This window comes from Neolamprologus brichardi, chromosome 20 (assembly GCF_056152115.1).
Source record: "Neolamprologus brichardi isolate AB-2024 chromosome 20, ASM5615211v1, whole genome shotgun sequence".
NCBI classification, from domain to species: Eukaryota; Metazoa; Chordata; class Actinopteri; order Cichliformes; family Cichlidae; genus Neolamprologus; species Neolamprologus brichardi.
Window position 1 is genome coordinate 27,015,682 of NC_142123.1, and position 21,588 is coordinate 27,037,269.

The window sequence follows — 21,588 nt, forward strand, 5'->3', positions numbered from 1 at the left end:
TTTACAACAATTTTTATAATAATGACTTAACATGGAGAACCCTCTTGGATGGGAGGTGACATTTCCTCAAGAATTCAGTCCAAGCTCCTTAGACTACAATGAACTGGATGGCTGAGAAGCTACACAGACATACTGATCTTACCTTCTGCACAAACGCTAAAGTGCATCTGCACCACAATGCATTTACAACAATTTATTGTAATAATGACTTAACATTTATGTGCACTTAAAGGCTTATTAAAGAGAATGAACTCTTTGCCATTTATTGATGGGCTTCCATACTGCCCCACTGCATTTTATCATCTCAACGTGAATCAATTAAATATCTTAAGTGGGTGCTTTATAAGAAATTCAGTGGCATGTGGAAATGTAGGCTTTATATCACAGGGCTGACACAATGAAACCATATTCCTTAATGATTTGGTTGAATTAATATAGATTTATAGTCTAATTATTGGATAAAATGTAATATTTCAGCAATTAAAAAATGAAAACTAGCACTTAGTTTGTAGCACAAAATAACACTGATTTTCCTTTTTCCTGCTAAAAAAAATTCAGGCAAGAAAGCTTAAAAGAAAATTAAAAGAAAACCTAAAAGAAAATTCCACAATGTTAAAAACAAATAAAAACAAAAGAAACATCTAAAAATTTTAAACAACCCGTTGATATTTCATCTTTCGATATATTTTTTACCTGCACTTCAATGTTACACTATAATAAACCACCCATCCATCATTCCAACCACACAAAATGTACATGAACTAAGATTGCCTCAGGATGTTACCACAAACTCATCAATCCATTATTTATCTCCATGTCAGGGGTGAATTTGCACCTGTATTAAAAGCTAAAGATCGTATAAAATGTACAAATTAAGGTACAGTTTAATAATGCAGCCTAATAATTTGCATGCATATAAACAACTGCAGATTTATTTAAATATTTAGTAAGTCTTGGTCATTTTAAACTTGCGATTACAAACCCTTTAGCTTCTATGTGCGCCTGTGTTACTGGTATAAATTAAATAAAATAATAAACTTATAATAATCACTTAACACATATTAATATTAACATTTAAAGAGTCTGGTCCATCCAGCCTGAGCCCAGTGTTGCCTTTTTTAATGTCACATTATTGGTTATATGCAAAAATAGCCTTTGGACCCCACGTTTGCTCTTTGCCCTTTATTTTCTGGACCTCTGCATCCTGCGCTCTGATTGGCTGACGAACCTGCCAATCGTGGTGTCCTTGCTGCCCACTTCCGCCTACTTCCACTGGCACCACAGTCCTCGGTTGTTTATTTTACCGGAGCATTAATTTTACCTGAACTCACAGGTATATGTGACTGAGCTGTGTTTAAATGTCCGTGTCAGTGTCGGCTGTGGTTTGTTGTTGACTGTGTTGATGTTGTTACATCATTTTTTGCCCAGCGGACATTTACACCATCTGCAGCAGCGATGCTAAGGGCTCGTTAGCTAGTCTTAAAGCTAACTAATGGCTTTTTTAGAGGAGCACGGCGGCTGACAGCCAGAGAGGAAGCTGTTTTTGTTTTGATTACATTACTCATGCGCTTGGTGTTGACGCTGCCGGTGTCGTTGTAGGTGGTGGGTGCTGCTGTCTGTGATGCTCGGAGGGAGGCTGGGCTCCAGGGACAGGCCAACGGTGGAAACATGACTTCTGAGTAACCTGCAGCTACTTTGTCTGCTCAGTATGAACAGCGAGGAGGAGTTTTTCGACGCTGAGACAGGTGAGAAATGTCGACGAAGGCCCAAATTAGTTAATTATATATAGTTATTTCTTGTCCCTGTATACTTACTTTGTTTCCTCCTTCTACTCCCGCTCTTGCTCATCATCCCCAGGGTTGGAGTCAGATGATTCCTGCGAGGTCAGCTTTAAAGATGCCACACAGGAGAATGGAGTGTGGGAGCGCAGGTGAGGGGCCGTGCACACGCGGGGAATAATTACGGAAAAACATAATCACTTCATTGACACAGAGCTGTTCTGAGTGATCACCTCGATCCTCTGAAAGGTTAAAGCAGGAGTGATGGAGATTGATAAAGGAGTCTCCCTGATGCTATGATGTTTGCAGATGATATTGTGATCTGTAGTGAGAGTGGGAGCAGGTGGAAAAGTACCTGTAGAGGTGGAGGTATGCTTTAGAGAAAAGAGTAGTGAAATTTAGTGAGGCTGCAAGGAGCAAACAGAGTGAAGGTGCACAAGTACCTGGGGCCAACCATTTAAAGCAATGGGCAGTGCATAAGAGAGGTGAAAAGGAGTTTGTAGGTAGTTAGGAGAGGAGACAAGTGTTGGGGTGATTTATGACAGAAGGATAGCAGCAAAAGTGAAAAGGTTGGTGTGTGAGAAGAGGGTGCTAGAGATAGAGTAAGATGGAGACAGATGATCTATCATGAGTTCTGAACTTAGAGATGTGTGGTGAAGAGTGTCCCGTGCTCCTGCATCACTGTGGGATGTTATGCTTTGTGGTAGAGAGAAAGGCTCTGCAGAGGGTGGTGAAAGCTCCACAGAGCATTGTTGGCAGCAGCCCCCAGACCACCGTCACCACAAACATCTAGACTAGCAAGAAAAGGGCCTCTCTGTCTTGAAAGACCCTACTTACCCAGGAAACAGACTGTTTGTCCCACTCCCCTCAGGCTGGATGTTGCGGAGCATCAATTGCAGAACCACCAGACTGAGGAACAGCTTCTTCTTCAGGCTGCAAGACGGTTGAACTCTGGTGGTGCTCTGTAGTCTCTGCTGCTCCCAGCCAGAGGAAACAGACATGTGAAGCCACTTGTCTTTCCACTGCACACAAATTGATTATTTTTAGAAAATGGTCTTATTTCTACTGACACTGTATATACTTTTTCTTTTCCCTTTTTCCTGTATTGCTCTTTTGTGTTCTGTTGGCTTTTACACGGAACCTAGGTGCACAATTTTGTTTCACCTCATGTGAATACATGTGTTAGAATGACATTGAACACCTTGGAATCCTTGAATATATACATATTTAGTAATTTTCAAAAGGAAAAGAGAGAAAACCAAGATTCCAAGGTTTGCGTGTATTCACAGACTATAATGAGGTGAACTATAACGTGCATCCACCTCCTTATCAGACACTTTTTACACAGTCAAACAAATGTTATTGCTGCCTGTGGTTCAGATACTGTGCTCTTTCACAGTAGGCAAAGTCTCTCGCAGAATGGATGCTTGGTTTCTTCTTGCCTCTTTAAATTGCTTGCCACCATGTTAGCATTAGTTGTTCTCTATTAATGACACACTCGAGCTGAAGGCTGTTGACATCCTGAGTCCAGCTGAAGCCACAACATCGGTGGTTTAAATTGCCTGTTTTCTTTTTCTTTAGGTGGTAAAAGTGATCAGTTTCACTTCTTCCCAAATTCTCTTCCCCTCACTATTAGTTAGGGCTGTTGATATGTCATATGTCAAATGTCATTCACTATTTTTTTTTTGTGTATTTACAATATTGATGTTTGGGTGCATAGGTTAATTGGAGAATCCAAATTGCCACTAGGTGTGAATGTGCGAGTGAATGTGAGTGCGAATGGTTGTCTGTCCCTGTGTGTTGGCCCTGCGACAGACTGGCGACCTGTCCAGGGTGTACCCCGCCTCTCGCCCTATGACAGCTGGGATAGGCTCCAGCGCCCCCCGCGACCCTGAAAAGGATAAGCGGAAGCGAATGGATGGATAGATGGATGGATGGATGTTTGGGTGCACGATTTGGGAGCTACTTTGTATTAAAACACTCATTAAATCAGAAAACAAGGGGATATTATTTGAAAGAATAGTGTTGCATCTCTAAATTAAACCAATACCCATATATCACCTGCCAGTTGTGTATTACATATTCCATGTAATGCATGTTAGTACCAATGTCCACTAATGTTATATTAACATAAAAAGCATTGTACTGACAACTAATTTTACTAATAGATATTCAAACTGGAGAAAAAAATTCGGAGGACAGTTATAACCTCAGACGATAAAAGAAATTATGTGTGTATTTAAGAGTAATTTAAAACTGTGAATTATATTCTTCAAAAAATCAAGCATATTTTAAATTAACTGAAATTTGTGGCATTTTGCATCATGCAGAAGATTGGGCATCCTCTGTATCAGCTGACCGAGTGTGAATAATGTTGCCAGAGGTGCTTTATTTGAGTGTGACAGATTAGAATAAAATAGTTTAGAGAAGATCACATCAACCACAGTGGCTGCAATTGGTTTTGTCTGCTCTACCAACTCTGCCATCGCTGTCCTCTGCCAGAAGGTCTCTGGACACCTCTGCAGTAGATGTTCCAGAGGTGGATGGTCATGTGGCGTTAGCATGCTCCCATCTTATATTAAAGCTTCCTCCCAAAGACATGAATGTTAGGTTTTGGTAATTAGTGATTAGAAATGATCTGTTGGTATGATTGTCTTTCTGACAATCTCTCTTCCACATGTCTTTATCCTGTCTTCCTTCTCTCACCCCAACCGGTTGCAGCAGATGGCCCCGCCCCTCCCTGAGCCTGGTTCTGCTGGAGCTTTCTTCCTGTTAAAAGGGAGTTTTTCCTTCCCACTGTCGCCACAGTGCTTGCTCATAGGGGGGGTCATATGATTGTTGGGTTTTTCTCTGTATCTATTATTATAGGGTATAATGTACAATATAAATCAGAATCAGAATAGAATTAATCCCAAAGGAAATTATAGGTTACAGCAGGCAGCACGCTAATGGCACATGCGCACTTACAAAGAAACCCTCTGACTAATCTTTACACAGACATCACATTGGGAGGCATGTCAGAGAGGTAGGCTGATAGGAAAAAAACAATGAAAATACATAACACGAGGTGAGAGGAGGAGAAAAAAACTCCACTCAGACTGAGCTGTTAATGGGAGAACAGTTTGAGAGCAGAAAAAAAACACCCCGGCACAAAAAGCACATGACTGTCAATACACCATAGAAACATATGACAAGCAACAGGGATGAGTAAAATGTGAGAGACAGCCCGTGTAGACAGCGCATCTGGGCCTGCAGCATATGCGCTGGTCCCCTTTGATCCACCGTCTACATCGGGAGGGAATAAGCGTTGAAGGCGTTTGGAAGGGGAGGGGGGATGAGTGTATACCTGCATGTGTATATATGTCTGTGTGTGTCCAGAGTTCAGCTGAGACAGTGTCCTTCGCCCTGCCAGGCTTAGTAAACAGTCTTCCAGCCAACCCAGGTGGCCTTTCTTATGATAGGAAGAAACAGTCTATGCACAGTCAGTTATCAGGGTGTTTTTGTTCAGCTCCAGCCTTGAGACCACAGCTGGCGCCAAAGTGGTAGCCGCATGAAATTGGTGGTTTTTACTTTAGTGCAAACAACTCATGTGAATTTCAAAGCTGTTCTAGCAGTCCGACACTGGTCTCTCAAACTCCCGTTGGAGAGCCGTGAGCTTCTCCACGATGTTATCCATCTTGCACTCCATGATGTCATCAGTCTTGCGCTCAAAGAGCAGATTCTGAGAACTCAAGACCACCATGAGCTTCTCCAAGATGTTATCCAATTTTCGCTCAGCGGCCTTATTCTGAGTGTTCACGGCAGCCTCAGACTTCTCCAAGAACTTATCCGTGCTGCGTTCAATGAGCCCATTTTGAGAACTCACGACTCGTCCAACCGTTTCAATCACAGCGGGCAGCCTTGTGGGGTTTTGAACAGCCAATTCCACTTTCTTTAATCTTCGATAAGCTAGGGCCAAGCCAGCTCTGATCAGCAAGAACCCTGTTATCATGGTTCCGAACAGGTAGATGTCTTCGATGTCTTCGATCGACAGTCTCGCCAGGCACACGATCCTCCACTTATGGTACCCGTCCATCATGTATCCGGCAGGGAAAGTACCTCCAGGACACTCAGGCTCACCCGAGCCCAGGCTTCTCGTTGAGAAGAGGGTGTCAGTTGTATTCAGGGATCAAATCCATAATTCCTCTTTTAGGTTTTAGAGAACAGACTGTGAGAGAGTGTTCCAGGGAAAGCATAAAAAAATTGATGAGACTAGCCAAGGGCACAAGACGCTAAGCAGGGAAGATAAGGGAAGGGAGAGGACAAAAGTGCGACCGCCTTCGCCAAGAGCCAAAGTTAAGTAAAGCGCCTTGAGGCGACTGTTGTTGTGATTTGGCGCTATATAAATAAAATTGAATTGAAATTGAACTGAGCTGTCCGCCCTGCATATATTTTGGAATAAGAGGTAATGTCAGCATGCTAGCACAACTTTTTATCAAAGGTCTTAGCAAAAGAGTTTCTCCAGTCCCCTCCTCTGTGAACTGCTGTAAATAGCCTGATATTAAAAAAAACAAGTATTTGACCAGTTCCTTTGCAGGGAGAGAACACCAAAAACATATTTGTCAGGCTGTGAGTCTGACTGGCACCTGAGCAATTGCTGTAATGGTAAACATGTTGGCTTAAGACACAGAGTTGTTTTTGTCGCCCGTGTGTATGTGATACTGTATGCTGGGTCATTTATTTTTCTGTCAGTCCCTTTGAAGGAACGCTCATGGTAGTGAGCAGAGAGCATTGCAACCACATTTTTAAACTGTCATCTTACAAACGCTTCCTCTGCAGAGCATTTGGAGTTGCTGCTGGTGCAGCGATGAAAAGCAGGTTGCAAGTTGCCTCTATAAATACCTGCATGCTTCACATTAGGAAACAACTGTCAAACTCATTACATCAGAATATTTGCACTCCTCAGTCTTTATCTACTGTGTTCACACTCTGGCAATAAAAGACACGTTGGTGCTGAAAAGCTTTATAGCCTTATTTTTTCCAAACAGAAAATTGTTTAGGAATCAATAAGAGAACTACTGAGAAATATGAGCTCTAAGCAGAATTGATAATGGCCTTGATATCTATTAAAACAGTTTTTGTTGCTTAATATTGTTTTTCTTATTCGATCCAGGAAAAAGCTTCCAGCTGAAATGATCTCCAGAAATAACTTCAGTGTTTGGAATATTCTGAAGAAATGCATCGGCATGGTGAGTCCTACCAAACTCATGTCTGTCTCCAGTAATATTGGTGGGTGCTTTTCATTTCTGTGGTCACTGTGACATGAAATACTTATACACAAAGTTGCATCATATTATAGCTTCATTAATGGTCTGTCCAGAGTGTCAGTACCTGTAGTTGTAATTACTAATGACTACAGAAAGAAAAGAAAAAGTACTCGACCAATGGCTTTACTGCACTAACAAGTGGAAATATGTCCCATCACTACTGTGAACTTAAGCTGTGTGCATGCATTGGTGCAGCAACACAATGTGCTCATATAAATCCTGGTTCAGCTGTCTTTAGGGGCAGGGGTGAGATATCTGATTTAGCCTATAGGTTTCTACTAGTTTCTAGCTGTGTCCCTATTATGTCATCTCTGGTTTTCACAATCTCCAAATGAAACTGTGAGAAAAGAAAGCTACAGTCTAAAAATTGTACATAGCCAGTCCTCTGCAAATAATCTGTTAGCTGTTTGACAACTACCCTTTCAAGAATTTTTGATATGAAAGGAAGGTTAGAAATTGGCCTATTATTAGCTAAGACAGCTGGGTCTAGAGATGGCTTTTTAAGTAAAGGTTTAACTACTGCCAGCTTGAGGGCCTGCGGTACATAGCTGATTATTAGAGATAGGTTGGTCAGATTTGGGATTGGAGTGATTATATTTTCCTGTTCTGCTTATTTCCACTTTCACATTTTTATTCTTGGACTCTAGTAGAGCTGCTTTGCACAGTTAGGTTAGAAATCCAATCCAAATCTAATCCAACTGTCTTCTGATTGGCTGCTCCTTGTAACCATGTGGGCAGAGCTTCTGTGGTCACACTCGAGCTGCGATGACCATATTAGGGAAATTTCCATATTTGCTGACAGCAAGGTGAAAGCATAACAGGTCAACTTTGAATAACTGACTGCTTTTGCTTACTTAATCTTTCTGTTACAAAATCAGTCTTGACTGAACTCGTCTTTACATTTGCTTCTGGAAGTCCTTTCAAAATAACCAAAATAATTAAATGAGCATCTGAACTGTAAATGTGAATGTTGTGCTATTGTTACTCCTGCTTTTTAAAACCGGAGTATGTTTGTTGTAAGTTAAGTAATGTGTTGCATAAGTTGTTTGAAGTGAGGTAATTTCTGTCAGCCTTTGAGTTATTTTTCTGAATGAGAGTGATTGATTGTTTTTGTTGTGCTGCCACAGGAGCTGTCCAAAATAGCAATGCCGGTCGTGTTTAACGAGCCGCTCAGCTTTCTCCAGAGAATCTCAGAGTACATGGAGCACACTCACCTCATCCACAAAGCCTGCAGTTTATCAGACTCCATAGACCGCATGCAGGTACAGGCAACACACACACGTGATGTTGTGATGTTTTAAAAATACTGTCAGTGTATTTAAACTTCTCCCAGAAATACATTTCCTCTGAACATTGCTAAGGAAAATAATGAACTGTTTAAAGGTCTTTTTCTTTCTTTTTTTTAAGTGCATGAACCAAAAATAAACCCAAAATAAACACTAGAAAAGCAGGAATGAGGGATTGTTTTCTTATTTTTGCTTGAAAAATGACTTTTCATTTGCTGTCAGTGGCTGCAGCCCGGCTCTGATTCACATTACGTCTCTGTGACAGGTTGTTGCTGCATTTGCTGTTTCGGCTGTAGCATCTCAATGGGAGAGGACTGGAAAGCCTTTCAATCCTTTACTGGGGGAGACCTATGAACTCACAAGGTATTGGAGAGGATGGGTTGAAGCTTTATTATGCCTTTATGATGATACTTCAGGTCTTCCAGTTATTTCAAATCATCTTTTTTAAGGGAGGACGAAGGCTACAGATTGATCTCGGAGCAGGTGAGCCACCACCCTCCCATCAGTGCCTTCCACGCCGAGTCGCTGAAGAAAGAATTTGAGTTTCATGGCTCTATCTACCCAAAGCTCAAGTTCTGGGGCAAAAGTGTGGAGGCTGAACCTAAAGGCACCATGACGCTGGAGTTACTAAAGTGAGATTTCCCTGCAGTTATTGATCTAGTGTTCTGCACACCCACTTTTCTGCTGGTGCTAGGCTTTTAGCTGCATTATTAAACTTTCATAACATGTTGAACTTTGGATGACCTCATGTTCATTCATGTTGAAGAAGCTGGTTAGATTAGCGTAGTGATGGGAAAGGGTTAAACGACTAATCTGGGTCTGCTCAAAGCTCTCAAAATTCCTCATGACTTGGTCCTAATTAACTCTTTAAAACTATAAACAAAACCTCAAATGATCCGGATTTAACTTATGGACTGAACAAGCAAGAAATTATGTTAACTAGAGCGTTTTAGATGTGCTACATCATGGATACATGGAATTTATCTACACACAGTATTATCAGATTGAACATGAGTGCTGTAAACTGATTGTTGACGTTTGACACACTGAGCAATTTTCCCCTAACTTCAGTCCAATAAAAAATAAAAGCATCCAGTTAATTATTGGATGTTTGTGATGTTGAAGACGCTTTCTCTGTGAGGTTTTCAGATCGTAGTTTCTTTATAATTTGCGTTTTACACCTTTTCCTACTGACAAGGATAAAATATGTAGTTGAACTTTTGTACACTGACGAAAAGGGGATTTACAAAGAAGGTGGCGATCGTATGAAACTGAGGTTTCAGTTGATTAAGATTCATTTGGCATCTAATGGGTTAACAAAATCTTCAGAGTTATTGTTATGGATGAGCAGTAAATGTATTTAATTACGTACAGTTGTGTTTTGAGACTTTTAAATTATATTTAGATGTGAAATGATGAACCATTGAAATAAAAATCTGTCTTCCTTAAGCTTGTATTCAGCAGAGTTATTAGCTCAATGAAATGTAATAAGCTGAGTGTTTGACAGATAAAATGAGGGCTTTATTAATATATTCCCTGCTGAAAAATAAGCGTTATTGGTTATTTTCCACTTCTTTTGGGTTGTTGAGTAAAACGCTAACTTCACAAATTGTGTGAAAATCTTCTCACATGTATATATCATTTTAGAAAAAAAACCACAGCATGCTTAACTCTCGAACTTGTATTTTGTATTTCATGTATTCAATATAGCACAGCAGGGGAAAGCCACGGGCTGATTTACATCTTTTTTTCTCACTGCTGTGTTATATTAAATACATTATATATGTAATTGTGAGTGCTGAAGTTTTTATTATTATTTAGAAAATGTCGAACTGTTCCTTTAAGATGTTGTGATTTTGTGACAGACATAAAGAAGCTTACACGTGGACGAATCCAATGTGCTGTGTGCATAACATCATCCTGGGAAAACTCTGGATTGAACAGTATGGAACTGTAGAGATAATCAACCACAGGTAATGGAAACTTGTATTGAAAACTTACAGCTTTTTGAATCACTGATATTTATTAAACAATAATTTTGCCTTTAATTCTTCAGGACGGGTGATAAGTGTGTCCTAAACTTCAAACCCTGTGGGATGTTTGGAAAGGAACTGCACAAAGTAGAAGGTCATATCCAAGATAAAAGGTAAGAATGTAACCACACCATCACTGTCTGTGAATTTTAGTCATGTTGGTTTTCTCTAAATGGAGTTTGTTGTTGTTGAAACAGTAAGAAGAAGCGGAGAGTTATGTATGGGAAATGGACAGAGTGCATGTACAGCGTGGACCCCAAGGTTTACGAAGCGTACAAGAAGTCGGAGAAGAAGAGCGGGGGCGAGTCAAAGAAGCTGAGACAGGTGAGGATCATTTCTGCTTTTACTGAAAGCTGAGATGAAATCCCTCTGAGTTTGCTCTCACGTTTCTCTTTAACATGTTTGATGTGTGACTTTTTCTCACAACTCTGAAATTCTTCTCTTAAACTGCATCTTTTCCTTTCACAATAACATGCAGTGGCTTTAGTAGAAGGTAAGGTGAAAGTGTATTGATATCTGTAGTGTGCTGCTGCTGTTGTCTAGTTATGTTGAGAGTGTAGTGTTGATTAGATCATTGCCAGCACTAATCCATGATGTCTTGCAATGACATGCATCGTTGCTTGAGAGACGTGTTGAATTTGTGGCGACCGTAGTTCTGTTAATCACCCGTTTGCACATGAACTGTTTGTAATGTAAACCCAAACTCGTGAGACGGAGTTGTTTAACTAGCTCTGTGTCTGTTTCTGTGTGTGTAGGAGCGTAGCTGTGAAGCAGAGGAGGCAGATGAGATGCCAGAAGTTCAAGAGACTGTGACTGTGATACCAGGAAGTGCCTTACTGTGGAGGATAACATCTCGGCCCGCTCACTCAGCACAGGTCGGTGATGAGGTTTGACATTTCCTGCAGAAATATTGTTCAGTTATCACTGGAAAGTATTTGACTGTATAAAATTAGCTAAATATAATAAAAATCCCTGCTTCACACCCTCATAATGAGCTTGCTTTAGTATATTTAATGAGGCCATGCAAAATTATACGATCACATGGTGCTTTCTTTGAAATTTGCTGCTCATCTTTTTGCACAAAGAGTGCCTAAAGTTTAACTTTACTAAGCTTTAAAGGGAAGCACTTAATTGATCTCATGATCATTTGCAACAAAGCTTAAATCTGCTTTTCAGTCCTGAAGATTTCATGCCTCTTTTGATGGTTTAAAAATCCTGGAAAAAATTAGATGACTTGAGTCTTTTTCACCATCGAACCGACCGGAGGGCCCATTTTACAAGCGCTCTTTAAATGGCCATAACTCCCTCACTGTTTGTGCTGTTTGTGCCTGTCACAGTAAATGGACTGGTTCAGATAAACAGCCTTTCTACTCAATTGAGCACTCAAAGTGGTTTCTACAGGTCTCATTCACCCACTTAAATTGATTCTACCCTTTTATCTAAGACTAATTGCTTTTTAAAATTCACACACCTAACCCAAGGACACTTCAGCATGTGAGAGGTATCTGGGATCGATCCACCACTCTACCTCCGACACTGGTGACCTGTAGGGAAGCACATGTCAGGTTACTGTGCAAGTTACAATGTTGGGTTTCATAAGAGTTTGCCGTTACGATGTACCTGTGACGTCGAAGTTATGCTGAAGGTGTTGTACAGATGCACGGCTCATTCTGAGGGTCTTGGGTGTCAGGTGGGAGACATTGGTGATATCTTTCCTATGGAATGACCACACAATCTGCTCTCACATATGTATAACTGTGGAAGACGTGTGACATGCTAGCTTTACCTCATGGAGTTAACACCAAATGTTATTTCACATTTTAGTTTCCATTTTTGTATAACTTTTGACATGCATTGTGGCAATAGGACCACATAACATTCTGCTAGGTGCCATTAAAAATAACAATAATAATAATAATAATAATAATAATATATACATTTTAGGACAAAAAAATCAGCCCAATTACTAAAAGATTTCTTGAATGTTTGAAAATATTTACCGCCCCTAGTTGGTATTTTATTCATGTAGATAATATAAAGGATGAACATCTGGAAAAGTGAGGTGATGTTGTTCAGTTGTCATTGGACCAGTTCATGTAAAGTATTGCATAAAAAAATATTTTAGGTATCTGTGAATGGTTCAGAGCTGCAGTTAAGGTCAAGAATAAAAATGTGCTCTTGAAGCAGAGTATTACTTTTACTTTTATTGTTACATAATCGGATGCAGCACTGTTTGAACAAAGCCCTTTCTCCCTTTTTATAGATGTATAACTTCACCAGCTTTGCCATAACACTAAACGAGCTAGAGCCCGGCATGGAGAGACTGCTGTCGCCAACAGACTGCCGGCTGAGGCCTGACATCAGAGCGATGGAGAGCGGAGACATAGGTAACGTCAACCTCACCTGAAAAGAGAACAGCTGAAACTGTACATGTGTACTTTTTGGTGACCAGGACACTATGAGCCTCTAAAACTGTGGAACAGGGGCCCGTCAGGAGCACCGGGATAATTCCTGGTGCCCTGAGGGTCATTTTGGTCTACATTGAGCTTAACAGGTGATAAAATGACAAGCAGGAATGAGTTAGCAAATTCTGAGAATCGTATTCACCTCACCCAGTGTTTGTTATGACTGCCATGTCCTGTGTGTGTCATGATCAGGCTGTGTGCAGGCAGGAGAGGACCCAAACGCAAACTCACAGGAAGACAGAGGGGCACACAGGGGGTAATCAAATAAGGAACATGTTAACTAAACAACCTAGGAACCAAGGCATAAATAAAGAACAAAATACAAAACACACGAAAACTAAGAATACTGGGCCAACATGGCCCAGGACCATGACAGTGTGACTTACCCCTTAGCCATAACATACCTTAAAATTTGTTGGTCCTAAACATATTTTTTGTGATCTGAGTAAAATTCTCTGTGATGAGCATAATGGATAAGTCTGGTAACCTCCATCAACACTACGGGTGAATTTATACAGGTATTTCTAGTAAAAAATAGTGTTGAGCAGTAAACCTTTCATGATGTGTCAGACACCTCATCTTTGAAGGAGAGACACTGAAGCATCCCCAACCCAACAGAGAAAGCCGAACTCTCCATCATGTCTGGGTCTGCTGCAGGACATCCTCCCAGTTGGACATGCCTTAAACACCTTAACAAGGAGGCATCCTAATCAGACAGGCCAAACAACATCAACTGACTCCTTTAGATGTGGAGCAGCTGGACTCTGAGCTCTTGGCCCGATTTCTAAGGGAGAGCCCAGACATTCTACAGAGGAAGCTCTTTTCTAGTGCTTTTATCCACCATCTCATTATTTTGGTCACTTCGTGGCAATAAATGAACATGGATCAACTAGAAAGTTTTACAGCTTTGCTTTCATGATCAGCTCTGCCATGAGACTCTGAAACAGAATGGAGTTTGTTTCAGGTTCACAGCTCCTCTGTGGAAACAGTAGAGCTCACTTTTAAACAAATAAGTGGCATGACATCTAACCAAAAAGCAGAAGAGGCAACCTGTTAAGGACTGACTTCTTTCTCCAAGTAGTTACTGTATTTGTTCTCTAAAATAGGTTTTTTTTTTATTTAGGGTTTATTTCTTCTTTATGGTGACTTCAAAAATATGTTTTATCCTAAAGATGCCTGACAAAAGAATGAGTCAATATAAAGACCCATTTACACAAAAGTAAACTAATAATAATAATATGATGGTATACTATAAAACTGCTAGAATCTTTGGCCATACCACCCAGGCCTAATATGTTAAAAAGACCATGTAGGGAAAGATTACAAAATTATCAGCCTCCTAGTTTATACAAACACAGTGGCCAAAGGTGAAGTCGAGTTATTGTTTCAGTCTGACCTTCTCTCAAAGTTTCTTTTGTATTTGTGTGTTTATAGATTTGGCGAGTTCTGAGAAAGAGCGTTTAGAGGAGAAACAGAGAGCTGCACGCAGGGAACGATCCAAGGACGAGGAGGAGTGGTCAACCAGGTGAGAGGTTCTGAGGATTTCAAGAGATTTGGGGAGGTTTTTTTATAGACCAATTTTATGATTTCATACACTTGTAGCATGACAATGTCATGTTTGAGTACTCTATATGTCAGTATTATCAGACCAAATAAGATTTACTTTACCTCTAGCATGAAACACAGTGAGCAAAATTTCATTTTCTACCAGCAATGCTTGAGTGATGCATTTTACAGATGGAAATAACTAGCTAGACCCATTTGAACCATAGAGCTTTTATTTATTGGAGTCAGGACTTTATAATGCAGGAATTAATAAAGTGGGTGACATCCATTTACCAGATTGAAGCACATAGCTAACATCTGCAGTATCTTCAGTTTATTGTTCCAGTTAATGCTGGGATTGCATATAAAGTTCAATAAAATTATAAATCACTACAAAATAAACTTTTAAATACTGAAACATTCTGTCGGCCTGACAGATAGATTGACAAATCTAATTAAAGTAAGCTAACAGTTTGCAGATGACTCTGTGAATGACTGTCCTGGCCAAACAGTTAATCACTCCAGAAATGCGCCTCCCTTCTCTTTACTTAAGTTTGAAATATTTGCCCAAAATGCTCAGGAGTGAATTTAGCCAACATCATGGTGATTTGGGAAAATATTGGGTATTTCTTCAAAGAAACTGGAGCTTTTTGAAATGGAGCCATTTGGAACAAGCAGAACTACCAGAAAGATGATCATATGATTTCTTTCAGAGTGCATATTGTGCACTATGTAAAAGGAAAAGTATTGTCTCTCCATATTTTAGCAGCTGATTGTGTTCGTATTGTTTGCTCCACAGCTTGTTTTTCTTCGTGTCTTAACATTTATTTCAGATTCACATTTGGTGTAGGAAACACCAAAGTCTGTTTATGCTATAATTACTTTTAGACCTGCAATGATCTGCTTTGTTGACATTTACTGGTTAAATAAAGACTGAAGAAAAATAAAACAATAATAAGCAAATGAAGATGACTTTAAAGGGGAGATTGACAAAAATTTGCATTCAAATTCTAATTTGTAATGTGTGGAAACTTCCTTTAATGTGTCCCCAACACACTAATTGCTCATGCTGTGCATCATTTTTCGTAACCATGTTATTAAAAACAGATATGGTTTGTTGTCTGCCTCCTCAGGTGGTTCCAGATGGGAACAAACCCTCACACAGGAGCCGAGGACTGGCTGTACACAGGTGGATACTTTGACAGGAACTTCACTGACTGTCCCAACATTTATTGACACAGGAGGTGTTTGGTGTTTAAAACAAAAAAACAAACAAAAAAATCTTCTCTTTGATAGGTTTCATTTTGTTTCTCTGTGAGTCGTGACAGCCAGACGCTCGCTGGTACTGTGTCTTTGTTAGGATCGATGAAAGTTGATTTCAAACAGGTTATCAGATCATCTCCAGCTGACTGTGACATTTGTCTGCAGGAGATGTGTAACACTAAAGAGAACTGTAGAGTTTACTTACTGTAAACATCAAACATCTTCTCTATATGCCCTAAACATGTATGTTACTCACCATTCACTCATCCAAGGGTTTAAAAGCAGCCACCAATGTGATCTGTGGCGTGGTGAGCTACCTGGTGGAGGATGCAAAGGAAATATTTTCAGTTTTAGTTCGGGTACTCGGGTACCATAATCTCACCTGTAGATGTTCCACGCTCTTCTGTCAAGCTGCATTCAAATATCAGGGGTTATTTAATCGCATCTGCTACTTTTATATAACCTAGATGTCTGTTTTAGTTAGCACTTAACATCAAAGAAAATGTCACAAAGTGTTTCTGTGAATAGAGACTTATAGTAGAAATGAAAGCTGCTTATAACCACGTTTACTGCCTCAGTAAACAGATACGTTGGTACATTATATTGTTCTCCGCTGTAACATAGGTAATGTGTATAATAACCGGTGCATGCATGCTCACCAACATCCTAATTTCCACAAGTTAAAGCCATACAAAAACCTTTTTCTGCACTGAGAATAAAAGCCTCTATATAAACCTTTAAGGCAAAGGGATGCAGAAACGAGACGTTTTAAAAAGTCTGACACTGGCCGCCTCCCTGGCTTCTTCACCACTCACACACTGTGAAAATGTTCCCAATGCACAGTAAATATCTGTGGGTGAACGGACAGAGTGTCAGACCGTGTTTACACTTGGTTTTAAAATGTGTCAGGTCCAAATACACCGCATTAAATACGAGTATATAAGCAAGTGATATGGCTTATGGCCCATCTCTGTGTGGTCTGGGAGGCACTGTGAACAATAGAGTTGGAGCTAGCTACTGTGACACCACCCACTGGTTTCTGAACTTTTTCTGGGTGCACATTAAAGCCTCAACATTAGCGTGTTGCTCTGCTGCTCGTTATGACTCTTTATCCCTTGAAACCCTACTAGGAATAACCCTTGTCACTCTTTTGTGATCGAAGTGGTTTCTGTCATATTTCAGGCCTGTATATCTCACTAACTTCTGGGTGTGCATTGGAAGTTAATGAGGGTTTTCTCTGCCTTTGCTGCTACCCTACTTTTATCTGATAATTCTATCAAAATGTTCCAAAATAGCAGAAACACAGTGATAAGGTCCAGCTCAGTGACTTGGGTGAGGTGAGGCTGCTGCTACCTGTGTCTACACACCTGTCACGCCCCAGCCTTTAGTCTCACCTGCATCCAGTTGTTGTTATGAAGCACAAACTGTCCACATGTAGTGACAGCACTTTTTCTATAACGAGCTGTAAACAAGTTGTCTCCATAGCTGAAGCTTTAGTTCTACTTGAGGAATAAATTTTTTTGAGTTTTTTTGGCATTTCTGCGTTGGCCTCATTTTCAGTCCCAGAGCGCAAAGTGCCAAAAACTGCAGCCCCTCTAATAACAACTTGAGACTGGCTCCAAAAGCAACTCAGTCCCCACAGGCTCCCATGATAAAATGCCCAACTTTACATCATTAATAAGCGTGTTTACAGCTCCTTCTTCCTTTGATTCCCTCATATTTTATTTTTATCTTTTAAACTCAACCCTTTCAATGCTAGCGAGGCTAAGTTGGGGATAAATTAGTTTGGCAGGTGTGTCACTACAGGCAGCTGCAAAGCCCTGAACTGGACTTATCCACTCTGTTTGTGCTTTTGGAGCATTTTTAGTAGATTATCTGACAAATTATGCAGTCTGTGTTCCTTATTTTCTTTATTTTTATTTGTGTGTCATTCAGCTCTAGTTTGCAGATATGTGTCTCTTGCACTTAATGTATGCAACTTTCTGACAAAGCTTGCTAGCCTTGACTGATCACTCATTGCTCCACCCTCTCATCCAGATATCGTGGTGGCTAAAACGTTGATGTTGAGGTTTCTAAAACAGCTGCATGATGTCAGAGAGGCTACTTTATCTCTTACAAACCATCAAGCCAGGACGTGGTGGTTTTTCTTTTTGTGTTGTGCACCATTTTTAAAACTTTGCCTGCCAGTCTCTACATCTGGATTCTCCAGACTCTTGACTGATGACAGACAGGTGAATACTTGGGGCACTTTGACCTTCTAATGGAGGTAACACAGATTGTAAGGAAGTCTGAGCACATGTGGTCCGATCCATGGAGGCAACACTGTGATGAGTCTTGACTGTTCACTTGTGATCCAATTTCCAGAGTGGCTTTTTAAAACCAAGTGTAAACACTGCATTAAATACATATTTTTAATAATGCTCTGAGCTTCGGTGCTGCCAAACAATATTAAACATCAAATGTAATACTTATAATAATGAACACACTGATTTTCTGCTCTAACTTCCCTTTGGAGCTTATAGGACCGTAAACGTATGATAATGTTTCCATGAAAATGGTTAATAAGCTTTCAACTACAGCTTGAGTCCCGTTTTCTTTTTCTTTTTTAAATTTGTTTACATTTTTAGCAAATGCCTGCCATTTAAAAACTACGCCAAATTAGTTATTCTGAGGTTTTTTGGAGGGTTGTACCCGTGGACGTACAGGCCACTGCGACAGGGATACTTTAATACTGTAGATAATGTAAAAATTCTCTGGCAAGTTCTGCAGTGATAGAGGGCATCCTTTGTTCTGAGTGGATTGTTGGATATTTACATAATGATATCCTCTGGAAATATAAGTTAAACTAACACTAAAAATGTAAAAAGATTACAGCCATCTGTTCACATTGGCCTGAGAAAGAGTAGAGGCATCTATCTCACTGCTCCACCATTGAAGGTGCACTCCATAGTTTGAACACCTCGGCTTTAAAGTCACTGTGTTGTGCCCTTTGTTTGTACAACGATCCCTGTGAGCCAAAAGTTCAGACTGCTATAAACACTCATTTTCAGACTTTTTTTTTTCCTACTCTTCACTCCTGTGATGCTAGTGAGAGTGGATATCCCTAATTTGGTCAACAGCTATGGCCCTAGGCACTAAGGCCCCACCCACCTGCAAGGAGCAGCCAATCAGAAGAACAGTAGTTCTGAGATAAACACTTTGTTCAGAGGTAGAAAGTATAAAAGATAGCTGTAGCTTTGTATTTTAACCCTGTAGTCTTTTTAATGGCCACCAGAGGGCGACTGGAATCCTTGCTTACTCAGTAAACAGTTTGCTGGTGTGTTTATAGAGTCGTGTACTAGATTCAGATCATGTTCAATAGAGCACTTTGGTAACTTATGGTCATGTGATTGATAGTAAGTCAGAGCTGCTTTTTGCTCCTCACACCTGATTTCAAAACACCAAAGTAATGAAAATGTTCAACTCGAGGCTTCATAGCAGGACCTCATTCAACACTGGGTGACGTCCCTGTTGCTGTGTATGTCTTTTATGTTTTTTGTGATTTAGACACAAGTAAACTGAATGAGCCATGTGTAAGATGGGATTATTTTGAACTGTGAGTCATGCACAGCTACTCCAGTACAGTCCAAAAAAGAAAACATGAAGCTGGGAATGAGCATAATCTGTCCCCTTAAAGACAAAGCTGCATCATTTTTCCACCAATCGGAGCCGTGCTTTCAGACACAGTTAAAAGCAAATAAGACGGGATGCTGTAGGCATCATGAACCTATGCAAACTGATCCTTCCAGTCTACCCACCTGAAATGTGAAATAAAACACTCTTTAGCTAGCAGCCTGTGTGCTGGAGACACTACAGAGGCAGCAGGTAATGAATATTGTGTGCTGGTAGTAAAATGCTCACAGTAGTTTCTTTTTGTTTCTAAGCACTAGTGTTGCATTAAACTGCACATTTTCAAATGCTCACTGTCCTGTGCACATATGTACGGTGAAATATCCCACATCACGTCTTCCCCTCTGCTGCTGTTCGTGTCTTTACTCTGAATTCAAAGCACTTTGTGACTCCTGCAGCCGCTCAGAGCTGCAGGATCAATCTGATCCGATCTTGTTTTATCCCCCGCTGTCTCTTTGTCGAGCCTCTTTTTGAAAATGTTTACATTGTATGTTTGTCGATCTGTTGTTTCCTTTCCTCTTCATACTGGTATCCACACAGCCGTATGCATACAAAGCATATTTAAGAAATAAATTATGGACTACAAAATCCTTGTGTTGGAAAATCTGGTTATTCTCTCCAGATGTTTTTCTCTCATAACCACCACACGACACTACTTATCATTTTTGTATTTTAATTAACAATTTAAAAAAGATTCAAGGCCATTTTTAGTTTTATATAATAGTGGAAAAGAAGTGTACTGGTATTGATTTTGGTATTGATGTTTGTAGATGATGCTGTGATCTGTAGTAAGAGTAGCAAGCAGGTGGGAGAGACTCTGGAGAGCTATGGATGCTTTATAGAGAAGAGGAATAAACATCAGCAGAGGCAAAACAGAATAATGCAAGAAGCAGAGGCAGGGAAGGTAGATGAGTTTAAATGCCTAGCTCAACCATCCAAAGTAACAGACAGTACATGAACGGTGAAGAAATTAGTGCAGGGAGGGTGGAGCACATGGTTTGTGACAGAAGGATAGCATGAAAGGGAAGGTTTACAAGATGGTAGTGATGAAAGACAGGAGGCAGACCTGAAGAGATTAAGATTTGCACTGAGAGAGTGGACAGGATTAGAAATGAGAACATCAGAGGGACCGTTCAGGTCGAGCAGTTTGGAGACAAAGTTAGAGATGGTTTGGACATGTGCAGAGGAGGGATGGTGGGTATACTAAAGAAAGAATGCTGAATATGGAGCTGGTAGACAGGAAGATCTCAGAGAAGATTAATGGATGTAGTGAAAGAGGATTTCAGAGGGTTGAATCAACATGGGAGGATGCTACAAATAAGGTGAGATGGAGGCAGATGATCCGCTCTGGCAACCCGTAAAGGGAGCAGCTGAAAGAAGAAGAAGAAAACATTTAATTTTGAGCCTCTGAGACCTCTGGGCTGTGTTTAAAATTTTCAAATTCCTAGACAGATGAGTCAATACATTTGTTAAACCCACCATTTTTTGTAGTGCTGTGCAGCGCCCAAAAAAATGTGAATCTTTAAGTATTTAGGGACAAAAAAAAAAACAGTTTTACACATTTATTGCATCATGAAAACTAAAATTTGTAGCACACCAGCTTTATTAAACAATAATGCTCACGTGGGGCTGCTCACATGAGCCAGTGATACAGGCTCCTATGTGCTGCGTGTAATATTAAAGCAATGAAATGCAAAGGTGATTATTCTTAAGTGGTTCAAAACTTTGCAGCTAATTTCCGTTTTATCCTGGCCCATATTTACTTTTCTGGCTTCTGGCTTTTAGCCCATTAATGTGAAGAAAGTGGGCGAAGGTTCAAGTAAAGTGTGAGTTCACTTGCTTCTTAATCCTATGCCTAAAATAAATAGAAAGCTATTTATTTTTCTATTTCAGGCAAAGGCAAAGATGGTGTGTGTCAAAACCGAGCTGCAGCTGAACTTGTTGCCTTCATATTAGCCATAATTACAGATGTGCAAGAAGACTATCACGTAAGACCATAATTACAGCCTTCAGCTTCCTTTCATCCTCTCAAGATTTACTCAGAGGCAGTTGGCAAAGTTGCATCCAATAATATTATTGTCCTCCACTTGCTAAATGCCAAACCTGAAGCCTGCATTTTATTTTAAAGCTGGATATATCAGAGTTTCTGACCTCCCAGCTCTAGTTTAATGGGATCTGCGCACCTTGGGTTCACTATAGGCAGAAGTGGAAGTTATGGCATGGAGCCCTAATCACTCAAAATA

At 40.2% G+C, this 21,588-nt stretch overlaps 1 protein-coding gene across 1 annotated transcript; it reads left to right on the forward strand.

Annotated features, from left to right (window-relative positions):
- The first annotated feature begins 1,247 nt into the window (after positions 1-1,247).
- On the forward strand, positions 1,248-19,925 carry LOC102783129 (oxysterol-binding protein-related protein 2-like). The gene is made up of 14 exons (XM_006794104.2): positions 1,248-1,333; positions 1,600-1,745; positions 1,858-1,930; positions 6,931-7,006; positions 8,212-8,346; positions 8,636-8,733; positions 8,820-9,002; positions 10,236-10,343; positions 10,427-10,516; positions 10,601-10,727; positions 11,159-11,278; positions 12,667-12,790; positions 14,303-14,393; positions 15,547-19,925. Exons 2-14 carry the CDS (start codon positions 1,709-1,711, stop codon positions 15,647-15,649), a joined length of 1,365 nt encoding a protein of 454 aa, XP_006794167.2. The 5' UTR covers positions 1,248-1,333; positions 1,600-1,708; the 3' UTR covers positions 15,650-19,925.
- Positions 19,926-21,588: the final 1,663 nt, after the last annotated feature.